The 25,728-nt window shown below is 47.3% G+C and overlaps 1 protein-coding gene across 1 annotated transcript in view; it reads right to left on the bottom strand.

Moving 5' to 3' along the window:
* The window catches only part of DNAH9 (dynein, axonemal, heavy chain 9), a 313,557-nt gene that overhangs the window by 9,806 nt on the left and 278,023 nt on the right, over positions 1–25,728 (bottom strand). The window contains exons 63-67 of the mRNA XM_012653931.1: positions 23,030–23,257; positions 19,067–19,258; positions 17,814–18,005; positions 15,660–15,830; positions 11,516–11,698 (exon numbers count right to left, since the gene is read on the bottom strand). Coding sequence (XP_012509385.1) covers positions 11,516–11,698; positions 15,660–15,830; positions 17,814–18,005; positions 19,067–19,258; positions 23,030–23,257 — 966 coding nt within the window. The remainder of the gene's footprint in view (positions 1–11,515; positions 11,699–15,659; positions 15,831–17,813; positions 18,006–19,066; positions 19,259–23,029; positions 23,258–25,728) is intronic.

The raw sequence follows: 25,728 nt of genomic DNA, 5'->3' as shown, positions 1-25,728 counted from the left end.
ATCAAGTTAATTCTGTCTTCACAAAATTTGTTGGGAAGTTTTCTCTCTGCTTTTTTTTTTTGTTGTTGTTAAATAGACTATTTTTTAGGGCAGTTTTAGTTTCACAGCAAATTGAACAGAAGGTACAGAGATTTCCCATATATCTTCTGCCTCCACACGTGCATAGTCTTTGCCACGATCAACATCCCCCACCAGAGTGGTACATTTTTGACGAGTGATGAACCCACATTCACGTCATTATCACCCAGAGTTCATAGTTTACATCAAGGTTTGCTCTTCGTGTTAGATGTTCTCTGAGGTTTGGGCAAATTTATAATGACATGTATCCACCATTCTAGTATTATATAAATATAGTATCATACGGTATCATTATAGTATAATGACATGTATCCACCAGTATAGTGTCATATCCAACATTATTACTTCAGTATCCTAAAATTTCTCTGGGCTCCACCTTACTCACGCCTTCTTCCCCCTTAATCTCTGGCAAACATTTATTTTTTTACTGCCTCCATAGTTTTGCCTTTTATAGAATGTCATATAGTTGGAATAATACAGTACGTAGCCTTTTCAGATCGACGTCTTTCATTTGGTAATATGCATCTAAGTTTCCCCATATCTTTGCACAACCTGATAGCTCATTTTTTTTAGCACCTACTAATATTCCATTGTAGGGATGTACTGAAGTTTATTAATTTGTTCACCTACTGAAGGACATCTTGGTTGCTTCTGAGTTTTAGTGATTATGAATAAAGCTGCTGTAAATATCTGTGTGCAGGTTTTTGTATGGTGCTTTAAAAAAATTAAATCAAACTTTTTTTTTTTGAGATGGGGTCTCACTATGTTGCCCAGGCTGGTCTCAAACTCCTGGGCTCAAGTGATCCTCCCACCTCAGCCTCCTAAGCGGCTGGAATTTCAGGCATGTGCCACCACACCCAGCTAAATTTTTGATTTTGAGAGAATCATAGATGCACATGTAGTTTTAAGATATAATACAGACAGATCCTGTGTACCCTTTACCCAGTTTCCCCTAATGGTAACATGTTGTAAAACCACAGTACAATATCATAACCAAGATATTCACACTGATATAGTCAAGATACAGAACATTTCCATCACCACAAGGATGCCATGTATTGCTCTTTTATAGCCACACACACTTCCATCCTGTCCCCACCCTTATTTAAACCCTGAGCAACCACTAATCTATTCTCCATTTCTATTAATTTGTCATTTCAGAGATGTTATATAAATAGAATCATAGAATATATAACCTTTTGGGATTGGCTTTTTTATTCAGATCAATTCTTTGGAAATTCATCCAGGTTTTTACATATATCAATAGTTTATTCCTTTTCATTACTGAGTAGTATTCCATGGTATGTGTGGTAGGCAGAATAATAGCCTCCCCCCATAGATGTCTGCATCCTAATCCCTGGGACCTGGGACCATGTGACCTTACATGGCAAAGGGGACTTTACAGATGTGAGTTAAGGAGTTTAAGATGAAGAGACCATCCTGGATGGTCTGTGCTCTCTGGTCTGTGTCTCCTCATTTCAGCAAGACTGTGGGGCTCTTTCGGGCTCCTGCTCCCTGAGCTGTAGCCTGGAAGCTGCCTCCATCTTGTGCGACGAAGGGCTCACATTTCTTGTTTCCTTTCTTTCAAGTATCGTAGTCTTATGCTACCTGTCGTCTGGTATCTGAAAACTGATGTTTTTCATAGTTTGTCTGATTTTCTAATTATTTAAAGTGGAAAGGTAAATCTGGTTTGTTGGCCATAAGCAGAAAACCATCACTTTTTAGCACCACCTCAATAATACTTTTCATTGATTACTATCACAGTTGTAAAATTTGCTTTTTAAATCAGTACTTTTCCCTGTTTAGGGGGGAAAAAATCCTCTAAATGTGTAAAAGGAATTATTCAAAAACGTAAACTCACCATGACTAATCCACGCCACTAACTTTTAATGGGCTGATTATAGTGTGTGTGTGTGTGTAATTTCCCAAATCCCTGATTTAAAAAGTCAAGCCCGTTGACTTCACAGGCTACGCAGTATTTGTAGCTGTGAGCAAACAAATTAAACAGAGAGACATATACTGAGGATGTAGTTGACTTATCTCTCTCTACTTAGACCCGCTCTCCACAGCAAACAGAGAGCTATACTAGTTTTTTTTTCTCTCCCAGAAATGTACAGCATTTAGAAAAGAGTCCGCATTTGAGAGTTTGCAGTTTAGCCGAGGAAGCAGAGTTCGTATTTGTGGAAAAGCCTTGAGTGACGACTAAAGCATGCAGGCACGAGTGCACATTAACCCAGGAGCGGTGCTGGGTCTGCGAGCGGGGGAGTGTACAAGAGTAGGGTAGCCACAGTCAAGTGGACTTGGTCACGGGAAGGCTTATTTAGAGGATATGTTTACAGGTGGGCTTCTAGGAGGGACAGAGCCTTCGCCGGGGGCAGAGGCCGGGATGGCTATTGCAGACGTGTGCCAAGACAGCCCGGGCCCGCACTGCACCAGAGACGGCGGTGGCTGAAGCACTCCTTTTCTAACGAACATGGCGGACTGTGCCCAGTAACAGAACGGAATGATCCGCGTGCCTGGCTTTGATGCCGCTTCACTCCTTCCATTCACGAAGGAGACTCCCAATCAGGAGAGTGAGAGTGACGGACGCCAAAAGCAAGGTAAAGTGCTGATGCGATGCACCTGAAGGCCTGAGCACCGCAGAGGAGTGGGGTGGTGGCCCACGGAACCACTGAGCCGGGGTGCAGCGGCCCCGACAGTACGTCAGGCTAATACAGCAACTTCGCCGTGGGAGGCAGCTGCAGCCTCCAGGGTTGACGGCAGGAAAGACCCCCGCTATGGACTGAGTTGTGTCCCTGCCTACTTCCTACGTTGAAGCCCTACCCGCCCCGCTCCCATGTGACAGTATTGGAGATGGGGCCTTTAAAGAGGTGATTGAGGTTAAATGAGGTCATAAGGGCGGAGCCCTAATCTGATAGGAGAGGAGGAAATCTCAGTCTGTCTCCCCCTCCCCTCACTTTCTCTCTTTCCCTCTTCCTTTTGTGGACATTGAAAGAAGGCAGCTGCCTGCAAAGCCCAGAAAACAGCCCTCACCAGAAACTGAATCTGCCAGCACTTGCTCTTGGACCTCCAGAACTGTGAAAAGTAAAAGTCTGTTGTTTAAGCCACCCAGTCTATGGCATTTTGTTATAACAGCCTGAGCCGACTAAGCCAGCCCTGGAGAAGAGACTCCGGAGAGAGGTCAGAGGGAAAAGTAATTGCAATGAACTGAAAAAGTGGCTTTTAAGAGCCACAAGCCATTCTAGGGTCAGGGGCTAGAATTCACCTTTGGGGGGAAGGATGAGGTGCTGTTCTTTGTGGGAAAACTACCTGATGATCTCTTTAGCAAACACATCTGCAAGGCAAGCCCTCACCCATTGTTCTTGGTCTTCCATTGTAATACCCAAGTGCAGAGCTTTAGGCCTACAGTGTCTCACGTGATAGCCCCTAGGCACACGTGGCCATTTAAATGCAAGTGAATTAAAATTATAAAATTAACAGTCTAGTTCCTTACTCATATTAGCTACATTTCATGTGCTCAGTAGCCACATGTGAACTTATTAGTACAGATACGGAAGGTCTGTGTCATCACAGAAAGCTCTAGAGGACAACACTTACTGCAGGCAGAAAGGCTAAGCTTTCAGTTTGGCAATGAAAACTGTAGTATGTACGTTTTTGCCAGGGCTGTGTTAAAAGGCCTGTATATGACAGTTTTAATAAAGCAGTTTATGTGCGTGCGATAGTGCTACTTGCTTGCTAATCTGCAGTTAAGAAGATATGTAGAGAAGTCACAACTCATTACAAAAAACAAAGTCCAATAGACTTAAAAAAAAAGATACAGGCCATACTGTATTTATTTTTCCCTTTAAAAATTTTAAGAACTTTTCATTGGCCAATTTGCATCCATGGTTATAAAATACCTTTACATGCTATACAGCAAAATGATACTTCTATTAAATTTGCTTCTCTACAAAATTGTTTGGGTTTTATTAAATTTGGAGCATCTATGGGAGTATATTATACTTGTGAACGTCATCTGTCACGTGAGTCGATGGGGCAATAAAGGCCTCCATCCTAGAGTTGTCCCATAAGATGAGCCATCAGAACTTGTAATGTGTCAGAGCGCAGGCTGCTGGCAGTGCTGGGCTAAGTGTAGTGAAAGTGTCCTGGTTCTTTGGCACCTACTCGGAGGATGCCAGAGTGAGACAGACACAGAGGCGCTCAGATGGAACTCCGGACTCTGCCAGCTGCTGTCTGTTTGCTCGCACAGAGAATCCTTTGTTTCTGGTTATCTCCCTGGGCTAAATCAACAGCTTACTGTGTGTTACCACGCCTCACACACAGATGTGCTGTTTCCGAAAACAGTGAAGCCATTTAAGCTACTCTCCAAGTTCTGTTGTAAGAAGGAATGATGTCCTTAAGAAAAGATTCAGATATATGCAATATGGAGGATTCTAGGGCAGTGAAACTACTCTGTGTGATACTATAACGGTGGATACATGTCATTATTCTTTTGTTCAAACCTTTAGAAAATGCAACCCCATGCACACCACGGACTCTGGGTGATAACGATGTGTCAGTTGTAATAAATGTACCAGCCTGATGGGGGATGGTGATAATGGGGGAGAGAGAGCTCGTGTGTGGGAGCAGGGGGGTATGTATATGGGAAATCTCTGTATCTTCTGCTCAGTTTCGCTGTGAACCTCAAACTGCTGTAAAAAAATAAGGTCTAATAAAAAATTTAAAAATATGCAATCCTTAATTTTTAACACCCTTCAGAAATCTAAAATCATTTTGATAGCAGAGGAACATAAAATGTGTAACTTGGCTTTCTTAAAAATTTCTCACATCTGCTTATAATAAGATTATAATTTATTCTGACATTGATTTTGCATTACTAATTGAATGTGCAAGTGATGGAACCTTAAAGAATGTACTATCTCTTAGGTGTTGCCAGTTTGACAGTGAAACAGGAACAATTTATGAAAAGAAGAAATCATCCGCCTTGTAGGTGGGTTTCTGAACGCAGGTATTCCAGGACCTGGAGTAGAAGTAGAACGGACTCTTGCAGAGGCTGAGCTGAGAGGAAACCAGTGAGAACTCCACCCCCAATTCCCTAAGTGAACCTGTGTCCCCTTCTTAGGGGGAAAGGAATATATCTACAAACTCCAGGCCAACCTTTTCTCAAAGGTGTTCAGAAAAAAATTAGTTTCCTAAGATGTTGCCAGACTGGAGGCAGGTGGCGTGGACAGGAAGGTTCCGTGGCCAACTCTGGGTGTGTGGGCCCTTCTTAAAGATCCAAGATACGCTGAAGGAAAGAAACTGCTTGTGTTCATTCAAGCCTGAGTTTCTTAAACTCCTCTGGCCTGGATCTCATGTAACACCAATGAATATCTGTACTTACCTGCTCACAGGTCAAGAGTCAACAAAAAGAAAACTTAAAAGAAAACACTGGACCCTTCTCTTGTTGAAACTGCAAAGGGGTTTCAGTCTAGGTCCAGTTACTCATTGCACAAAGATCCAATTATTAAGACAAGGAAGATTGCCAAGGAAGAAAGGAATTTTTAATAGGATAGACATCTTGTTGGGAGAACAGAAGAAACTGCCTCACACCTGTCTCCCTGACTAAGAGATGTCATGAGCTTTTAAAGGAGGGGCCACATCCCTTGGGACAGGTCATAGTGCATCTCACAAGGGGCTTTGCTTTGGGGCAGGTTGTGGGGGATGGTGAATCTTGGCATCAGGAAGTCTGCCCTGGGGCCTTCAGAAACTCCTTTGTCTTGTAGAAAATCCATCAGTTCAGGCCTGGTGTGGTGTCTCACGCCTATAATCCCAGCACTTTGGGAGGCCAACGCTGGAGGATGTCTTGAGGCCAGGAGTTTGAGGCCATCATTTCTGGGAAACAACTCAAAGGGTCAAGTAGTTAAGGGAGAGGATTATAAAAACATAAGGGTTCATGAAGCCAGTAACACTCTTAAGAAAATGCTGCACTTCAGGGTCCTGTGATGTGCTTCCTTGGTGTCAGCACTGCAGGGGAAACTCTGGGAGAATGACAGGCTGGGTGGCACCTTTTCATGGATATGAGTGTTCTCTGGCTGTGACCTGAACCATATTATTCATCCCTATAGATCAATGTTTTCATAATCCTTCTTTGGTATAACACAGTGTAAAAACCTCATTTTTCCTGTAGGCCTTCATTTCTTTAGATCAGGGAGCCGGTTACAAGCTCAGATTGCATAGGCTCCAGTCCAGAAATAAAGACTCGAACTTATGTGGGTGAGGCCAGGAGCCTCCATTTGGAAAGGGCACCTCTGGTGCATCCGAAGCAGCTGTTGCTCTGGGCTCACAGTCATGCAGCCGGTGTTCAGTCTACAGAGGACCAGGGGACTGGGCGGTGACACCCAGGTACTCCCTCCTTGGGGGGGTCCATGCTGCACCTGTCCTGAGGGTCAGCTCCTCTCCACTCTTTCTTCCCCGTGAAGACGTTCTTTGCAACTAGCTTTGATTTGTACAAGACACGGAGTTGCAGAGATGGGCAGGAGGTATGATAAGGGTTCCAGTCCTTCCAGTCCGGCTTCCAGGCTGAGGTTGACAGCAGCTTGTCCACTGGGGTATTCTGATATAGAGTCCCAGATGGCCAAAGGCATATGGGCCAAGGGGGGTGATTAAAGGGCCAAAGCATGGTTCCCCTTCCAGACCTGAACTGTTAAGTCAACATGCAGTGCATCCGAGTAAAGAGCCAGAATAGATCCCCAAGAGAGCAAGCCAGACTTTCAGCGTGAATATCTGTGATAGGACGGCCTTGCTAATAAACTGCCTAAGAGAGAAAAATAAACTAGCTCAAAGTCTCTAAGATTAACCACAGGGACCTTAACTCGCTCTCTTTAAGATTAATCACATGGGTCTTAACTCTCTGTCTTTGCAAATTAACAGGAGATTGTTTTTACAGCATTTGAAAAGAGCTGAGCAGCCAGAAAGGAAGTGTAAATCCTCCCCCTCTACGTTTGCCAGACCAGTCACCAGACTGCATTGTCACGCCAGGCCCCAGGAGAGGAAGGGGAAAAACGAACACGCTGACGTCTCACAGCTGTCTCCTGCTAATCGGTCTACAGCCATCGATTTGTCTTTACCCCTTTACAACTCAAGCCACTTGTCCTCCATCCAGCACCCTTCTTTTCTTTCACTTGCATGCTGTGTCCTCCCATTTTCTCTGGGGAAAAGTAAAATAAACCTCTTACTTCTTTCCATCCTGATTTTTGTGTTGAGAATCTTTCTCCACCTGTGCCGTGAGCTCCCATCCTAACGATCTTCACATATTTAAAAACAAATGTTGTCAGTCAAGAGGGGAAATCAGTCACTGAAGCATAGGAAAAAAAGCTTGATGCCATTAAACATTTCAGTAACAAAAAATAGTTCCGAGCCCCACCCAGATTCTGGGCTGGGCATGACTCCATCTACGATATGCACCGCCCAAATGAAACATAATGCAAACATAAATTTGAGCCACATGAGTCCTTTAAAATTTTCTGGTATCCACATTTAAAAAAGTGAAAAAAATGGTGTACTTAATTTTTATATTTTACTTAACTAAATAAATATATCTGAAATATCAAATGTTATTTTGATGTATAACCAATATAAAATTACTAATGGCATATTTTACATTTTGGGGTCTTATGTCTTTGAAATCTGGTGTGTAATTTACACTTACAGCACATCTCAATTTGGGCTAACCACATTTCAAGGCTCAATAGTCACCTGTCATTAGAGCTACCATATTGGACAGGACAAATCTAAGAATCTGTTTGTTTTATATAGTTTTCCTACATAGGCAGAGAATTTTCTGGGAAATATGCTATCAGTATATGGCCCTTTGAAAGTTATACCTAATTGTTATTGTAAAAGAATAAATTGGCCGTTGGGGATTTTGTACATCAGGCTTCTGTGTGTTTGGTTAGTGGGGGTCAGTACTCTGCTCATGCACTCTGGGATACTTACAGGACCTGGTTCTTCATCACGTCAGGCTGGGAGCTAGATGTCTGACTGTGGTGAATTCCCACAGGAATCCCTCTCCTTTTGTGGCCAGCTGGCCTTCCCCAGGTGACTGCCCTCCCCTACCACTGCTGTGTACTCTGAGCTCCCATAGTCCTCAGGGCCTTACGGTGCTGTGCCTCTCAGTTCGTCTAACACTTTTTGGGTAGACATTACGGCCTCCCATCCAGGCAATTATGAATTACTGTGAATGAAGATTTCTTTAGCATTAATGCTAAGAGTATTGACTTACTCACTTAAAAAGCTAGGCATTTTCTAACTTCGGTGCCTAGTCTGGGCAGAGCATTTGGGTTTGCCTGGTCAATGTGTCAGAGAACAAGAGTTGCCCCATGTCTTCCTATGCTCAACCTGAAACAGTCCCTAAACTCTAAAGTGACTATTAAAGAGAGAAAGTAAAGTAAAAGAAGAAAAACCTTGTGAACAAAAATAAAATCTTAAGGGCACCGGCTTGCCGAATGGACCCGCTTTTGGCCACAAGGTGGCCCCAGAAATATGCTAAAGCTGAGTTGCCCAGAGAAGGGAAGTCAGACCCGGCTCCTCACGCCCCCTCCCTTGTTGGAGATTTCAGGCCTAAAGTGTTAACGTGTTAACAGGCCTAAAGCTGTGCAAGGCAGAGCTTAAACCACACCTGCAGGTATTCAATTTACTTAGCAGATCACTCTAGTCCTTACCTTAACTTAAACCATTCCAAGCCTTTAGACAAAGCTTCATTTCTCTAGCTAATTACAAATCAAAGAATCTTTAAACCCACCTATCACCCGTAATGCCCCACTTCTAGATGTCCTGCCTTTTCAGGCCAAAACAAAGTAGGCCTTCCATGTGTTGATTTGTGACTTTACCTGTAACCCCTGTCTCCCTGAAATGTATAAAACCAAACCAAGAATGGAAAAAAAAACACTACATGTACTCACTATTAAATTGGGAGTAACTGATGGGCACACACGTGCACAGAGGGAAGTAAAGCTCAGTGGAAATCAATAGGGCTCGGGGGGAGGAGGGGAGGGAGAAAAATCTACCTAATGGGTACAATGAACACTGTTTGGGTGACGAGCACACCTATAGCTGGGACTCAAGCATTACAAAAGCGACCCATGTAACCTAAAACATTTGTACCCCCTTAATACCTTGAAATAAAAAAACAAACTGTAACCCAACCGTGGTGAGACTGCTTGCTCAAGGCTTCTTGGGCATGGCTCTCTGGGCTGTGGCCGCACATATTTGATTCAGAATAAACCTCTTTAAATTATTTTATGGAGTATGGGTTCTTTTTCGTTGACAACCTCAAGCAGAATTTCCTCTTTCCTCCCTGCCCCTGCCGGGTAAGCTGGTCAGCAAAGCCAAGCACGTCTTCCCCAGGTTCCCGGGGGAAGCCTGGAGCTGAAGTTCCTCACTGCTCCTTTGAACGGACCCTGCCGGACGCGGGCCTCCACCCCTTGCTCGTGGGCTGGACCATCCTGCGAGCCCCTCCTGACCAAGCCCCCCCTTCGGCTGTCCCCTCTCCTAGTCCCATCTCTGGCCAGCTCAGCTTCACCCCTTCCCTCGTCTTTGAAATGCGCCCTTCTCTGGACTCTGCTCCACCTCCTTTGCACTTTGCTTTGGCCACAAATAACCTCTGTCCAGCATTTTATTATACCCACTTGCCTTTGTGCTGTGCTTCACAAGCTTGACTCGTCCCAAGAAGGACCCGGCTGCTGGTTACAATTATGGATTCCCAGGCCCCATCTGCAGAGGCTGTAGGACAGGAGGGTGGAGATGGGAACATGAATTGTGATCAAACCTCCAGAGAGTCGGATGACCAGGCCAGCATGGGGGACTGTCCTCATGAGACTGGATTTTGACAGGACAGCCGATTTCAATGGAGATCGCGCTCTGTCCTCCAGTTCACAGAGGGACCAGGAGAAAAAGGTCCCTGCTGCTTCTGGGTCATTGTTCTGTCACCTGTTGGAAGTTCACCCTATTGTTCTTGCTTGCCTGGGTGGACCTTTTGCTCCAGCCAAAGCAAGTCGACTCCTGGAATGGGCTTTGGGCTCCTCTGCTCTGCGCCTCTAGAAGCCTCTCCCCCTGTGGCCCCCTGCTGCAACCCTATCCTTCCTCCAGGAGCCCCACGATGCCCTTTTGCTTGGGCCCTTTCCTTATTCCACATATAGCATTTATTTCTCCTTTCTTCTCTAGCATCTCTGTGTGTGGCACTTAATTAATTCCACTCTGCATTACGATGCCACAAGACTATCCTTCGGGAGGAGAGGGCTCCCCTTCCCGTCTCCTTGCACCCGCCAGCATGCAGTGCCAAGACTCGCCCAAGGAGCTCATCAATCTCCACTGCTTGGACCAGACGCAAAGGAAAGAGAAACGCCATCCCCCCCACGCTTCATCTCTGCCCAGGCACGCGCTGTGATGCGTGACACAGAACCGCGGTGAAGGCTCTCGGAAGAAAAATGAGCGAATGAATCGGAAGTCGAACGGGTAACTGGGCTGCACCGTTGCATGGATTCCACACTGTGAGCGCGGCAAACCTACGTGGATGTCACTAGCAAGTCCCTGCGCGCCACAGTCAGGGGCTGCACAGCAGGATGGGCAAAGCCCTTGCTGACTTTTGAGATTGCTCTGTGGAATTTTGTATTTCATTTGATTACAAGCTGGCACAGATTTTGCAAACATTTCCAAACACCGTCGGTCTTCAATGTCCCCTTCCTGCCTCTCCTTCCTTCTTATCCCCCCACCACCCCCATACTGGGGTGGGGATAGGGGAGAAAGGAAATTAAGAGATTAAACCAAAAAAGCCCCACTGACCTAGGTTTTGCAATCTGTTTCACAGTCTCTGTGCGACTACACGTGAAAAAAGCCACATTGTTTTCGCTATGCGTACGTGACCCTTGTGTAACCCCAAGAGCCAGACACGAAGGCACCAGCATGTTCCACACCTGGACTCCCAGGGCTTGTCTGAGCGCTCACTGTCGGCTACAAAACCGGGTTCTCACTTACCTTCTGCGGGTACTACGATTCTTTTAGTAAACACACCGGCGCAAACTGACGGCAGTCGGTTTCCTCACTCCTAAAGGCAGCAAAAGCTCCCGTTTACCTGTCATCCAGGTGAACCGTAAGAAGAGGCTCTGTGCAAGGCGCTCACATCACCTGGTGACTAATGTAAACTTACTTAAGTCACTGGTAGTAGAAACAGCAGACCCTTTCCTTGCTGAAATCGTCAGAGATTGTACAATATCTTGGTGTTTTCAGACAACCCCATGGCCAGACGTAGTTTCTGGGGAGTAAGACCTTTTTGAGCATTTAGGATACTGGAGGACAACTGCTCTCAGCTCCCAGGTCCCCTGGTGTTCCCCCGTCCCCATCGGGGTCCAGCAGTGTCCTACGGCAATGTCCTTCCCCGTCTCCCCAAGACCTCGATCACCTTTAAGCCGAGGTCCAGCTGCCTCAGTGAGCGCTGAATCTCTCTGGTGAGGACGTTCATCCGCGCGCACTCCTGCAAGGCAACCACGACGTAGGGGGTGCGCTCCTCCGCTCTGGCCGTCAGCTCTGGCATGTTAAACTCGTCTGTCACCCGCTCCAGTATTTCTTCCAGCACGGCCTTGACCTGCCCACAGCAGGAAACGCAGGGTTAAGGAGGGGCTCTCTTCCCCAGAAGCGCTCCATCCTTCTGCAGGGTGGGGCTGGAGATGCTCCTCACCATCTGCCCCCAGCCCCGCTGCCCACACCGCCTGGCCGTCCTCTTGCCTGCTTGCCTGGGGCAGCGAGGTCAGGGTTAGGACTGCCTGCAGGACGACCTCTCCCTGTGACTTGTGCGGCCAGCTTAACGAGACGCACATAGTTTCCTCTCTAAGAACTGGGAGCCGAAACACTCCAAGGCTGACCCAGGTAGCTATGGGAATCAGCCGGGAAGACAGCCCTTGCGGGCCTTGTGCAGTTGGAGCGGTGAGCCCCAGTGACGGACATGTCTGTTTCCATCTATATCCGTCCCTGTATCCGTCTATCCACACACACCAGTTCTGAGTTTCTATGAGGCAATAGTGTGGTTTTTATCTTTCAGTTCTGGAAGAAGCGCACCCATCTATCTTGTAAACCTCCTCTTCCACCCCACGATGCCTTTGCCCACACAACCCAGCCGCTAATTAGACCAGGGGAGCTGCAACAACCACGGTCTCTGTCCTGGAAAATTGGAATTGCGGCTCAGAGATTCTGAGTCAATTCAGGGCAAGCACTTGGGGGCTGAGCCTGCCATTTTGGAGTAAATGAGTAAGCCCAGGAGGTCTGTCAGCAGGGAAAGAAAAATGAAACAAATGCAGATATGATAGAGCATGTGGCCAGCAGACTGGGGCGGCGGGGAGGGGAGGCACTGAGCACCAGCCCTTTCCAGCATCCTGGGAGCTGACCTCTGCTGTTTTTGTCTGTCGCCACCTCTCCCCCCTTCTAGGAACAGGTCCCTATCTCCTCACGAAATCACCCCTTCCCCACTGTTTTGGGGGATAGTCAATAGGCCCAGCCTCCCCGGACCCAAGTTAAGCCAATCAGACTTTCTTTCCCAGGAGTACAAAAAACTGAATCTCATGCCTGGAATCCAGGGAGCCCCACGCAGGGCAGAGCTGCCCGGAAAGGACAGTCCACGCTTCTTCCTCCCTGGGACTGCAGAGACACTGTGGTGTTTGTCCTTTCTTAGGTTGACGCCTTTGATTTGGTGAGCTATTTCTTGCCTACTTCAGCTAAATGGGTGTCTATTGCTTGCAACCAAAGCGCCTTGACCGAGTTAGTACAATTCTGCGATGCGTTACCCGAGTGAACATGAGCAAGTCACTTAGGCCTCGATTTTCTCAATTGTAAAAATCTGCAAGAGTGTCTTTCTCCTCCTGCTCCCTCTTCCCCAACTCCCAGGTTGATGCAAAGATCAAATCAAATGAGCTGATGAGCGTGGTGGTGTCTGAAAGCTGTAAAGAACTACATAAGGGTGAAGGATGATAAATATTCACCCTGCCTGGTATTGTTAACATACAATACATTCTCTAGGGAAAGGGCTGATGTTAGAAAAAAACACTAAAAACCCATTGCCCTGTCACAAATGGGTCTTTGGTGCTGTTCTAGCAAAAACTGGAATGGAATTTTAATGGCACCTGTGAGCTGCTGCTGGGGTAGAAGACAAATGGCTAAAATTATAGCATATTTCTGTCTCTGGACCAGAATTTGAAGAAACAGTCCTGTATCAGTGAGCTTCCATTTGGACATTATTCACAAGGAGATGAAAAGACAGTTTGGGGGTATTGTTCCAAAATACACGGGATGTGGGGGTGCCCCGTTCCATTCTGTCTCTGATCTGACTGCGGAGGGTTTGAGGCCGGCAGGGAGAGGGCTGACAGGAAGCGGCAGGTCCACAGACATACACAGGACCTTTCGCTTGGGGAACCCAGAGGCCCCTTTAGATGGGAGCAGTGGGTTCCCAGGGATGTGGTCCACTCGATTTCCATAGGCAAACACCTCTGATTTTTTTTTCTTTTTGGAAAAGTTATAGATGCTTACCAGAAAAATCCAAACATTCCAGATACATAAGATATTAGAAGCAAAATCTTCCCACAATCTTGACTCTTCCCCCAAAGGGGGAAAAATACTGTTAAACTGTAATATTTTTTGGTTTATATCCCTGCAGATGTCCTTCAGTGCATATGACTCTATCCCTCTAACACCCACCCACCCATCAATTATCCATCCATCATCCACCCATCCATCCATCCACCCATGTATCTCTCATGTCCGTCTCTCATGCCCGCCTTCCTTCTCTCTTTCTCTCGGATCAAGACTTCGTGAGTGTGTGTGGAGTGTGCGCCCTCTCGGTCATTTGTGACTGACAACAAGATGCTCTCTCTGGGCTTTGGTTCTTTGCCCCTCCTCTTGAGCCGCGATATGGGTGGGAAGCACACAGCTCATCGGAACATGTGGGCCATGTGAGAAACACCACCACGGGTGAGAACTGGGACACTACACAGGTGGACGTGCACCCAGTAACCTGTGCACTTGTCCCACAGGGCGCCATGCATGGCAAGTAACTGATCACAGTTCATAGCATTTCTGAAACACACACAAACACACACACACACACACACACACACACACACACACCATTTCTTCAGTTACCTGAGGGAGAGAGTAAGGAAATGATCAGAGTTAGAAGCTTCTTTGAACCTTTTTGGTTCAAAGCATTCAAAATTCTTTTGTACATGTGGGGTCTTGCTAGGTTGCTCAGGCTGGTCTTGAACTCTCGGCCTCAAGTGGTTCTCGCGGCTTGGCCTCCCAAAGTGGTGGGATAACAGGTGCGAGCCACCGCGCCCGGCCTTCTTTGAACCTTGACTGAGGAATCCTAAGTCTATTACTCATAGAGTCCCAGGCTTTTTCATTTTTAGAGTGAGGAATGTTTTTCACTGTGAGTGATTTGTATTCTTCTCTTCATTCCCAAATTATACCTCGTACATCAAATAGTGGAAAAGGCTGAGGAGTGTGATTTAAAGCAGCGTTCTCAAAGTGTGCTCACCTCATCACAATCACTAGGTTGTCAATGCCAGGGCCTGACCCGAGGGCTCGGAATCAGAATTTCAAGCTCTCTAGCTCGTTCTTAGGTGTATTAAAATGTGAGGACTACTTGTGACACTAGTCCATACCTTTAAACAAAAGGTCCAACCCCTTTAGTATCAGTCAGTTTGCTTTCCTATAATCAGTGCCTAGAGCCTAAAAGTTTGGTCACCTCCCAGCCTTCCTAACCCTTATTCTCCCAAGGATGTTTCCTCATAAGCTTAGTGGCATCTCTCGTGACAGGAAGCCAGGCAGTACAGTAGGGCGGATGTGGGCTGGTGGAAGTACATCCCTTGCAAGTTGCATTAGCTTGTCGTGGCTTCACGTTGGTGGCCCATTCCTTTGCTGCCCTCAGCTACCCCCGCAGTAGGAACAAAGCCCCAAATTGCCTTGAGTTGTCCTGAAACCCACACCTCCCCCAGTCTGCCTTGCTATTCCATGGTTCCCCTCCTCTTCCTAAAACTGTAGGAATTCCTGCGCTTAGTAGCACAGGGCGTAACTGTGTGTTCAGAGAGTCCGACTAGAAGTCATTCGCACAGAGAAGGCATGTTCGTTTGAGAGGAGTGTCATCCACGGGGACATCTAGTTGGCAGACTGAGGGTGGAGGTGCCTAGGGGCTGCTCCCCACCCAGCGCTACTAGTTTGCCAAGGATTCGTGAAGTCAGTGTCAAGGTTCCCAAGCCACCATCGGTCAGCCCTGCCCTTTTCACTTTGACAGACAAACTGGATACAAACCGACTGGGGTGGATTGGCAAAGAAAACTGCCAAACCCAGTGTCAGGGACTTCCTAGGATTTTATCAGACGGCTGATGTGGTGACAGGACTGGAGGAGGAGGAGGAGGTGAGGGGCAGGCATCTCCAGGCTGCACGGGCTGCGCCTGTGTACTGTCCGAGCCGTGCACTGCCCATGCGGCCAGTAGGAGAAGGCTGTCTACCTACAGTCCCCGGGTGCCCCGGAAGGACCTCAGGCAGTCCCCACCGTGCACCTTTTCTTCTCTTGTGGCCCCTGCGCCGTCTCCGGCTTGGCTGTCCTGAGGCTGCAGCTCCAGCACGGTGCGGAAGAGCTTTTCCGAGGTCTGGGTCAGGAAGCCAATCTCTGCATTCGGGTGCAGGCCATAGAGGTAGGGCGACTCTGGGGGCAACTGGGCATCGATGTACTGCAAATCAAGGGCGAGCTCAAGTAAAAAGAAACCAAGATGTGTCTCCCGCCTCCCACACTGTCTGGTGCTGTGCGGGGCAGCCGGTGGGCCAGACCAGGCCTCAGGCACCATGGCCCTCAAGGGGACACTGGTCACCCACCGTGCTTGACTTCAGCCTGCCCTGCACCTACTCGTGCACCTGTCAGTGCACGTTATCTGTTTCTGCAGGCCAGGCCAGTTTCCCGAAGCTTCCACATTCATTGTGTCATTCTTTGTTTTTTCTGGGAAGTGTAGACAACTTTATCCGTCTCCATTCCCACCTCTTCCCATGGCTCCCTGACAGACAAAGAGGAAATCTCGTAGTCTTTAAAGGTATGAATCCCGCCCTGGTACTTTCATGTAAGCTCTTCTAGGACCCCATCCCTCTCCCCCTTAAATTCCTTTTTCCCTCCCCTCTGTTTATCTAAATCAGGGATGACAAACCTAAACACACAATGGGGCTGTGCACACAAAATAAACAAGCGAACTGCGCGGTAGGGCGAGCGGGGTGCGCTTGGCTGCACACTGGAGAGTTCATGCCCCTGATCGAAGACATTTGCATGAAAACTTTTTCAAACAGTGCGTCAGCCAAACGACACTTCTCCACGGTCAGTGCCAGTGGCCACAGCCTGCCATGCCTCAAACATCCTCCCCAGCGCGTAAGGCTCGCTTTCTTCTCCAAATGTTTTGAGTATTCCTTCACAATTCTTTTTATGATCATGGGAAAATAGCCCCCAAGTTTAGCTCCTATTATGATTTTTTTTCTAATATGATTTTGATGATTTCTTGGTGTTATTAACATCTAGTCTAAGTAAAACATTGCCCATTCCTCAAAGGCAAATTTACGTGTTTGTCTAATTTTTGTATTTCCTCCAGTACTTACCACACCCCTGGGTTCTTTGTAGATGTCCCATAACAATCTGTTAACTGTCACATTAAAGAGAGGTATTAAGAAAGAACAGCGACCTCAGTCATTTAGAAGTGTGCACATAGTGGATAAGAGAACAGCCCTGCTAGAAGGTTCTCACTTTGCCTGTCACTTGTTGCAATCTCTTGTCAAAGTACCCTGTGGACACTAGGGGGTGCTCTTGCACAATTTTCCTGGCCTTGAAGCCTTTGGTCATGTCCTTAAAAAAATTCCTTGTATTTTTCGTAAAGACTTATTGTTTTTAACTTCTTCACATAGGTCCAGTTTTCCTGGATCAAATGGCTTTTGTGACTTACCTTCTTAAGTTTTATGAATTAAAAAAATTATTTTAAAGCTTATAGTTAATATCCCTATGACCAGTATTTCCCTTGAGCTTGGTATTCAAGAGTGCTTGGCATGTTCAAAAGCCCAGCAATAAAAGCTTTTTTTCCCTCTTTTAAATAATCTTTTAATATATTTTCCATGGCAGGTGAAATAGGCAAGGATGAATACTTTAAAAATAGCTGTGGCAATAGTAACACGAAAAACCAAAGTAATAGTAAGGAAACCTCGTGAGGACACTTTTCTTGGCATACGTGTGTGGTGTGTGCCTGTGTTGATGCAATTGACAGGAACTGGGAGGGGAGAGTGATTTGGCCACAAGATCATGTTTTTCTAAGGATGTTTCAATAACTGGTATAAGCTTCACCAAAAGCTAGCTAACTTCTTACCTAGATTAATAATAGCTTTGTCAATGTCCTGAGTGAAAACAGCCAAATAACTGCCCCAGATGTTATTTGTAGAAAAAACAGCAACAAATAGAATTATCTAAGCAGACGTCAAGAATACAAAGCTCCCCAAAGGCTCAATTTTGTTATTCATCTGGGGCTGGAAATCCTATGTTTTTCAGGTTGAACGGGGCAAGCTTGGGGCAGAGGACCAAACCTGATATAAGCTCAGCTGTCTGAGCCACTGTCCCCGACCTGAGCATGCCGGTTGTGCAGGGAAGGATGTGAGCACCATCACGCCGTCACAAGCAAAGAGCAGAGCCTCACCTGATGGTAACCAGGGTAGTCCAAGTTGCCTGGGAGTGGGAACCCTGGGGCCAGAGTCAGTTCTCCCTCTAACATTTCTGGTTTAACGAATTCCTCCAGATAGGTTCTGCAGAGTCTTCTGTCCCAGTCATCTGTGATGTGGCCTCCGTACATGATCTCACCGAACAGGTAGCGCAAGTCATCGTAGGGGACCTGAGGGACAGGGGAAGGACAGAAAGGGTGACCTCCACACAGGTGTGGGGCTGGCCCGGCGCGTGGGCTGCCAGATGGGACGTTTCTCCAGATTAGGAGCAACATCTTACTGGTCTTCATTCTCCCTCACATAGATGCCTTCCCCTTCCCTGGTCATTAACTGTGACAATCTGCAAAGTCAGACTCTACCTACATTTAGCCCTTTAAATGGGTGAATGTCAAAGGGAGAAAAGTGAGGACCACATTTTTCTTATTTTCTGTTATTCATTATAGGATTAATTAACTGTCTCCTAGGAAAGTTTGGAGTGAACAGCGCGCAAGTTCACTGGGGTGAAACTTTGGGAGGGAAGTCACTTGGGGAAAGCCAGCAAGTGAAGGGACAGTGTGTGGGGGGTGGGCTTCCCGGGACCCACGGGCTGGAGGCAGAAGGCTCTCTCGGGACATCTGGGCCTATTCATTTCCCCACCAGGAAGAGGTGGTGGCCCTGCCAAGGCCATGTTTGGTCCATGAACTAAAATAACCTTGATGGTGTGAAATTCCCTCCGTTGGAAGAGCATCCGCTGTTGATGTAAGTTTTCTTTGAAATGGAGACCTCAGATAGAGAAGAAAGGAGATGGGATTTCTTCTTCAACTTTGGCAAGACCATACCTGTGTGAGGAGCTGTGTGCCCCGAGAGGAGGTCAGCACTTTTGACTAGTTAAATTGGGAACTTACATCAGGTGAGTGTGGGTCTCTTCCCGCTGATCGGCAGCCACCTGACACGCTGCGAGTACACAGGGGTGGTCTGGGGGGCCCTGGGACAAACTCTCATGGGCTGACTCCCACGTGACAGGGGTCACTAGCTTGGTCTCCTGAGCTTCCTTGGCTCTGGCCTCATCGTTGTACTGATCTCAGCCTCGGGCTGGTCCTGGGGTTGGCGCTTCCTCACCCCTCTTGTGCAGAGTGTGACTCTTCCCTGGCGCAGGCTCCCCTCCCTCCGTGTGGTGACACCACATCGTCCTTCTGAGAGGTGGCCCTCCCGACCTCCTCCCGGCTGGTCCGTGGATGTCTGTTTCCTTTACCTTTGCATTGGCTTCCAGGAAGTTGTAGAGAACATTCACGGAGATGGTGAGGTCCCCAGTGTTAAAGGGGTAGCAGCGATTCCACCCCTGGGGCCCAAATTTTCGTCTTTCTGCCACCACCGCGTGAAAGTAACAAAGAGCAAAGAGGATGCTCTTGAACTCCGTCTCCCGGGAACACATCTCCAGAGTGTCCTGAAAGGAAAGCACGGCTTCCGATGCTGACACAGTTTCCCCTACACGGGGCCAGCAAGGGCGGGGTGACGATTGGGGTTCACGCGGGAGAAAGTTACTGTACACCCTAGTCAGGGTTGAGCTACCGTGAGACTACAGCTTGCACTGAGGCTAGGCTTGGGCTCAGGGCTTGAGGGGAACTTGCAGAGGTTTAGAATTTGAGTTTAGGTTTAGATTCACGTTGTAACAGGGTTGGGTTTATGGCTCAAGTCTGAGCATGTAGATGTGCTAATTGGGTTCCCTAGCACAGCGAATAGAGGAGAAGGCCACGGGAATGGTGTGGTTGTCATATTACTTTCACCAAGCACCTCGAGGTGGGTCCAGGGACTCCCACAGCATCACCTCTAAGATCTTCCCTTCCTACAAGGCCTTCCTCGCCCTTCGTGGAAGCTTAGCGGGTGTGGTTACTGCCTATCTGCTGGGGAGCTGCGGAAATGAGCGAGGATGGGAGCTAGAGTCACAGGGACCTGAGGTGTGCTGTGCTCTTCCCCATCCCCGCTGCACCTCCGAACCTCGCAGGGGCGAGTTCCACCAGACACGAGCTGAGGAAACAAGGGTCCCCAGGGGTCCTGGCTGCAGAGCACGACGCCAGGGAAAGGATGTGGTGCATGGGGAGGGGATGAAAGAAGGGACAGAGGGAAGGAAAGAGGATCAGGGGTGGTTCAGAGGCAGGCAATGGAGCTGTGCTTGGCGGGTGTTCGAGGGATGGTGATGATGGTGGGGAGAAGGAAAGCCTGCATTTTTGAAGGGATGGTGGGAAAGGAACCCCTGGACTCTTTGGAATTAAAATAATTTCCTCTGAGTGAGATTTTCTCTGTTCAGGAGAGAGCAAGATGTTGCAGCTGGAGCCCCAGAGAGGCACTCTCAAAGCTCACACAAATTGCCTTGGGTTCAGTCCTGGCATTTCTTCTGGGAATTGGTCTTAGACTTGCTCACATGAATGAGAGCGCCAGAGGAAATAGGACAGAGTGAGCTTCTGCGGCATCTGACTTTTCCATGGAGAACCCATGACAGTCTCTCTCTCTCTCTTTCTCTCTCTGGGAATGTGGGGTACCTATAATGCTTTTGTTGGTGTCATGCTTGCCACAAAGGCATGGATGTGAAAGGTCAGAGGTGGTGCAGAGGACAAGGCCAGTGCCTTGTGTGAGCAAGAATTTCAGAACTGCTTTCTGCATAGAGCTGTTCTCTGCAGACATGCAGGATGCTTCGTTTGTTACTTCTTACCCATTTGAAAAAATCAAGTCCTGCTGAAAAATGCCTTTACGCACAAAGACAAGAAATCATATGTTAAAATGCCAAAACCGGCTGACAGTGGCGCACTGAAACACAAGTCAGAATGAAATACTCATCCCCGAACAGACAGCTTTCAGGGAAGCAGGGATGAAAAAGAGCTCCGTTCTGCAATTTGTCCTTTAAATGGCTGCGACGGGCTCTGAGGGAGCAGGCGAGTGTGGGAAGCTGCCGTCCCGGGGCATGTGTAGGGGAGAACGCGGCGGTTAAAACTCTCACGGACAGCGAATATATTCTTAAGTCCATCACTCTTTCTTAGAACAAGGTGCTGACTGTGGCCATGAATGTTGAAAGAACCAACTGAGGCAGGGACAGAATAACCAGGAAAAGCCATCAGCTCTTGGGATATATTTCCCAGTTACCCGATGACCAACGTCGGACATCAGGCTTGCAAGGAGATAAGCCCAAGAACAGTGGCCCAGGAGGATGCTGAGAAGATGAAGCCAGCTGTGGCCATCGATGGCAATCATCCTACTGGGGCCCAATGGTAGCCGTCAGGAAACAGGGCCCATGTGGCATCTGCTCCTTTCCTCTGACTGTACCCAAGGCCACCGAGGCAGACGAGCTGAGAATGGTGTACCCCCGGAGCCTCTGATAGAGCCAATTCACTGCAGCCTGATGCCTTTTTTGCAACTTTAAATTTTAAAACTGTGGTAAAATAACATAAAACTGATGATCTTCACCATTTTTAAGTGTACAGTTCAGTGGCATTACGTGCACTCACATTATTGTGCAGCCCAATGTCTTTTAAAGGCAGAAATGTCTGCTTGAAACCAGCTACAGCTTCCTATAAAGAAGGCTGTAGATTTAAAACTTAAGAATGCATGTTTTCCCCACCTGGAATATGAAACCCAGAAAATGTAGAATGTTGGCCTCTGGTACAGAGTACCTCGGAGTTTAGTCAAGGCCGATTGGAGGAGGCCTAGAAAGAAGAAAGGGAAGAAGACGCCCTTGGACAAGAGCCTGCCCCACCTTCCACCCCACAGTGGGCGGGTATTTCTTAGCAGAAACTTGAAGCTAAAATATCCTGAGTCTCTTGGTAACATTCACCCATTCTCTGTTCCAGACGACACGTGGGTTTTGGAGTTGGGTTGGGAAGGGGCACGGAAAAGGTGACTGGACATGTTTCGCTTCTCAGATCTTTGTAGAAGCTTCCCTCTCCAAGCTGGGCTACATGAGTCCTACCCTACGAGGATATCGTGCAGTCAGTAAAATCTTCAGAGACTCTGACTGCCACGTGCTCTTCATCTGATTTTAAGTTTAAACCAGGCCCCGAAGGTTTTTGTCGGGCTAGCTGGCACAGCTGTCTGTTGGATGGCTCGTTTCAAGTTACCTAGGTGACCCACCTGGGACTTTAGCACCAGCTCTGTGAAACCAGAGACCCACTGGTGCTGTTAAAAGATGGTTGCAGAGAGGAAAACCTCCCCAACTGCTTCTAGAACCTGCCCCTTGGATTCCGCCAAGGCCTGGTATGGAGGATGAATTTTAAGGTGATCCCCTGGGCCCCCACCCTCCTGATATTCATGCCTTTGTGTACTCCCCTCCCCAGGCAGGTGGAACTCCCAAGGTAGAAGCAACAAGAAATGGGAACTTCCTGAGAAGATGGAAGAGGCCTGAGTTGCAGAGCTTGCTGGTGCAACTTCATGTATGTAGTCAGCCACCATGGGTACAGACTGGCTATAAATAAACACTCCACCACATGAGTCTTAGAATTCCCAGTAGTGGAAATTCCAAGGAACATAGTCGCCTGCATTTGAACCCTACGCTTTGATATTCTGGGTCTCTCTGGAGCGTAGGGTTCTCAAACTTGCCTGTGCATGAGACTCACTTTGAAGCTCATTAAAACACAGATTTCTAGGTGCCAGCCCAGAGTTTCAGATTCGGCAGGTCTCAGGTGGTGCCTGAGAGTTTGCATTTCTAACATGTTCCCAGGTGATGCAGGTGCTGCTGGTCTGCGAGTCACACTTGTAGAGTCTAACGCACAGTTACACCCCAAGTCCAATTCCCAACTGTCTCACACTGGATTATTTGAACCCTTGATACTCAGGATTCATGCAGATGTCAAGCAATATCATCCCCCTGCACCTGAAGATAGTATGCTTAGCTAATCAGTGCAGGACTCAGTATTAGGTTTTCAGTAACGTGGGCTTCTCTATCTTGGAGTGTTAGTTAACAGTAGACTTGGACAAAGTTCTCCCATTCTTCTTGTCAAAGAAAGGGCCTAAGCGTGACCCGCCCCCCCAGGTGTGCCTGGCAATGGAGACTGGGGTTGTCCTGAGTGGGCACCAGCTGGAGGTCATTCACAGAGGGAACACATTTCTCCCTGCTGGCATTGCCCTGCGGCACCCCACTGCCCCTAAGTTGCATGCTCTTCTCCCACCCAGTTTGTGTCTGCTTTTTCACAGGAGGGACACTCTTCTCCCCTCCCTGCCAGGGCAGTACCTGAGTGAAGTTGTCCAGGGCCTTGTGCAGGTTGGCATGCATGCCCGTGGGGGGCTCATTGGTGATCTTAATGGAGTTCTCCAGGATGCCCTGCGGGATGATGTGGCCCTCGGGGGAGGGTGCCGGCTCTGCACTGATGAAGACCCTGAAGTCTGGGTGTCTGTTCTCACTGTGCTCCTCCAGCTTCTTCTCCAGGGTGCCGAGCCACTTGGCCACCAGGTGGATGTTCTGGTGGGAAGGGAAGACCCCCATGTAGGCATCTGCTTAGCTCTGTTAGCAGTAATCAGTTATCAGGAAGGCAGCTAGAGGGGGAGCCTGGTCTTAGCATCAAATAATTTTTTAAAAATCATGATAAGATAGACATAACATAAAATTTACCATCTCAGTCCTTTTTGAACATACAGTTCAATAGCATCACATGCACTCGGGTTATTGTGCAACCCAGTGCTTTTTAATGGCAGAAATGTCTTAAATCACATCACAGAGTCTTGCAATCAAACTCTATCTCTTGATATCCTGAGCTTTTCCAGCTAGTGTTCTTGATTATGCATGTGAATCACTGGAGGGGCTTATTAAAATGCAGATTCCTTTGCCCCCCAACCCCAGAATTTCAGATTTGGCAGGTCTAGATAGAGGCCTGAAAATTTGCATTTCTAACGAATTCCCACAATTTCATAATCTAACATATGGTTAAATCCCAAGTCCAATTCCCTACTACCTGACATTTAGATTGTTTGAACTCTCGATAGTCAAAACTGGGGCCCATGGACCAGCATTGCTGGCATTACCTAGGAGCTAGTTAGAAATGCAGAATCTCAGATCCTACCCAGACTTACCAAATCAGCACATTTTAACGAGATCCTTGGGCAGTAATTCGTATGCACGTTAAAATTTGAAAGGCACTGATTTAAATTCCTTCTAGCTAGCTTTCCTGAGTTGTCTCTCCTCCTCTCCAAACCATTCTGCTAATTGTTGCCAAACTTATCTTCCTAAAACACACTGAGTCAATGCTGTTCAAAGACGACAAAGCCTCTCTTCTCCAATCCCAAATTTCTCTGTCTGGTCTTTGAGCCTTTCTCCTTCTCCCAGATCTGATTCTTATCTGCCAGTTTGTCTACATATTGAACCCTACATTTATTTCTCAGCATTAATTTGCAGAATGCACCTTTCACTTTAGTAAGGATAGTCACTTGGATTCATTGCAATGTGTTTCATTATAGTGGATAGATAAAAGCTCCTTGGTAAATATTTGAGAAAGTAGGCATGCAAAGCCTTAAATACACAGATCAGCACTGAGCACAGTCCTTGGACCACAGCAATTTGGTCTCTGAGTGCTGTTTTCTCTTCTGTAAAAAGAGAAATAATAATAATGTTTGCCATACTTATTTCATAGAGTTGCTGCAAATAACCAAAGGTAGTGGATTTGAAAGGGTTTTGTATATTGCAAAATGTGATGTAAGATCAGTAGTTGTTGAGATGAAAATTTGCTAAATTAAGGAATTCACTTACAATCACTCTATTGGAGCAGAGAGTTTAGTAGGCTACCTAGAGATACAGGGTTCCTGTTAGTTGGCATCGCCAGCAACCCACAAATGAGTAATTTGGCTGCTTCTTCAGGAACTCCAACTTCTGCCACTAGGCAGGGCAGGGCTGGGAGAAAGAACCCCTGTTGTTTGAGGATAGAACCCTGGGGTGGATTCAGAGATCCCCGAGGCTGCCTCCCTGGGTTTATGGGCCAGGATATGGCAGGGCCTGGGAAACGCACCCAACAGCTACTGCAGAAGGAAGGAGGAGGGGAAAAAGTAGCTTTGTTCTTTTGCCCAGGTACTGAGAAGCCAGCTTTCCCAAGAGACAATCCCTAGCTAATCCGGGCCAGGGTCCTCAAGCAGTATTTCCCTAAAATGTGCCATGCGATGTTAACAGATGTTAGGTCCATAACGAAGGTCTGTGTTCAACTAAATTTGGGAGATACTGGATTGAACAAGATTTCTATATGACTAACCTATGAATATATTGAAAATCTTCTTCTTCTTTTTTTTTTAAGATATGGGTCTATCACTCATATCACTCGCTCTAGCACCCAGGCTAGAGTGCAGTGTCTCGATCACAGATCATTGCAACCTCCAACTCCTGGGCTCAAGTGATCCTCCTGCCCCAGTTTGTGGAGTAGCTGGGACCACAGGTGTGAGCCACTGTGCCCGGCTGAAAATCTTCCTGAAAGGGATTTGTGTGTAGGGTTTTCCGAAGTTGAAAGATGAACTTGTTAACGGTTTTTCCTTTTTTCCAGTGAATCTCTCAGGTTTATAGCCTGGGAAATACTGTTCCGTGGGATTCCAGTCCAGTCTGGTTCAGTATACGAGGGAATTCTTAGAACCAGGGTGGCTGGATTCCTAAGAGAGGTATTACAAACCAGCAGGAGTCTTTTGTTTCTGTTAGTATTTTATAGTTTGGACAGATTATATCTATTCAACACTAAAATGCTTCCTTGGGTGGGGGGAGAGGCAGGCACCCAGGTGTTTCATTACAATTTCCCTTGGAAATGCCCAATCATCAGGTATTAAAGAGGGATTTCTTTTTTTTTTGAGACAGAGTCTCACTCTTTTGTCCGGGCTAGAGTGAGTGCCGTGGCATCAGCCTAGCTCACAGCAACCTCAAACTCCTGGGCTCAAGTGATCCTTCTGCCTCAGCCTCCCGAGTAG

Source organism: Propithecus coquereli, unplaced genomic scaffold (assembly GCF_000956105.1).
Source record: "Propithecus coquereli isolate 6110/MARCELLA unplaced genomic scaffold, Pcoq_1.0 Scaffold435, whole genome shotgun sequence".
In the NCBI taxonomy this organism is placed as follows: Eukaryota; Metazoa; Chordata; class Mammalia; order Primates; family Indriidae; genus Propithecus; species Propithecus coquereli.
Note: the sequence above shows the minus strand (reverse complement) of the source record. Positions and strands in the feature narration are given on the sequence as shown.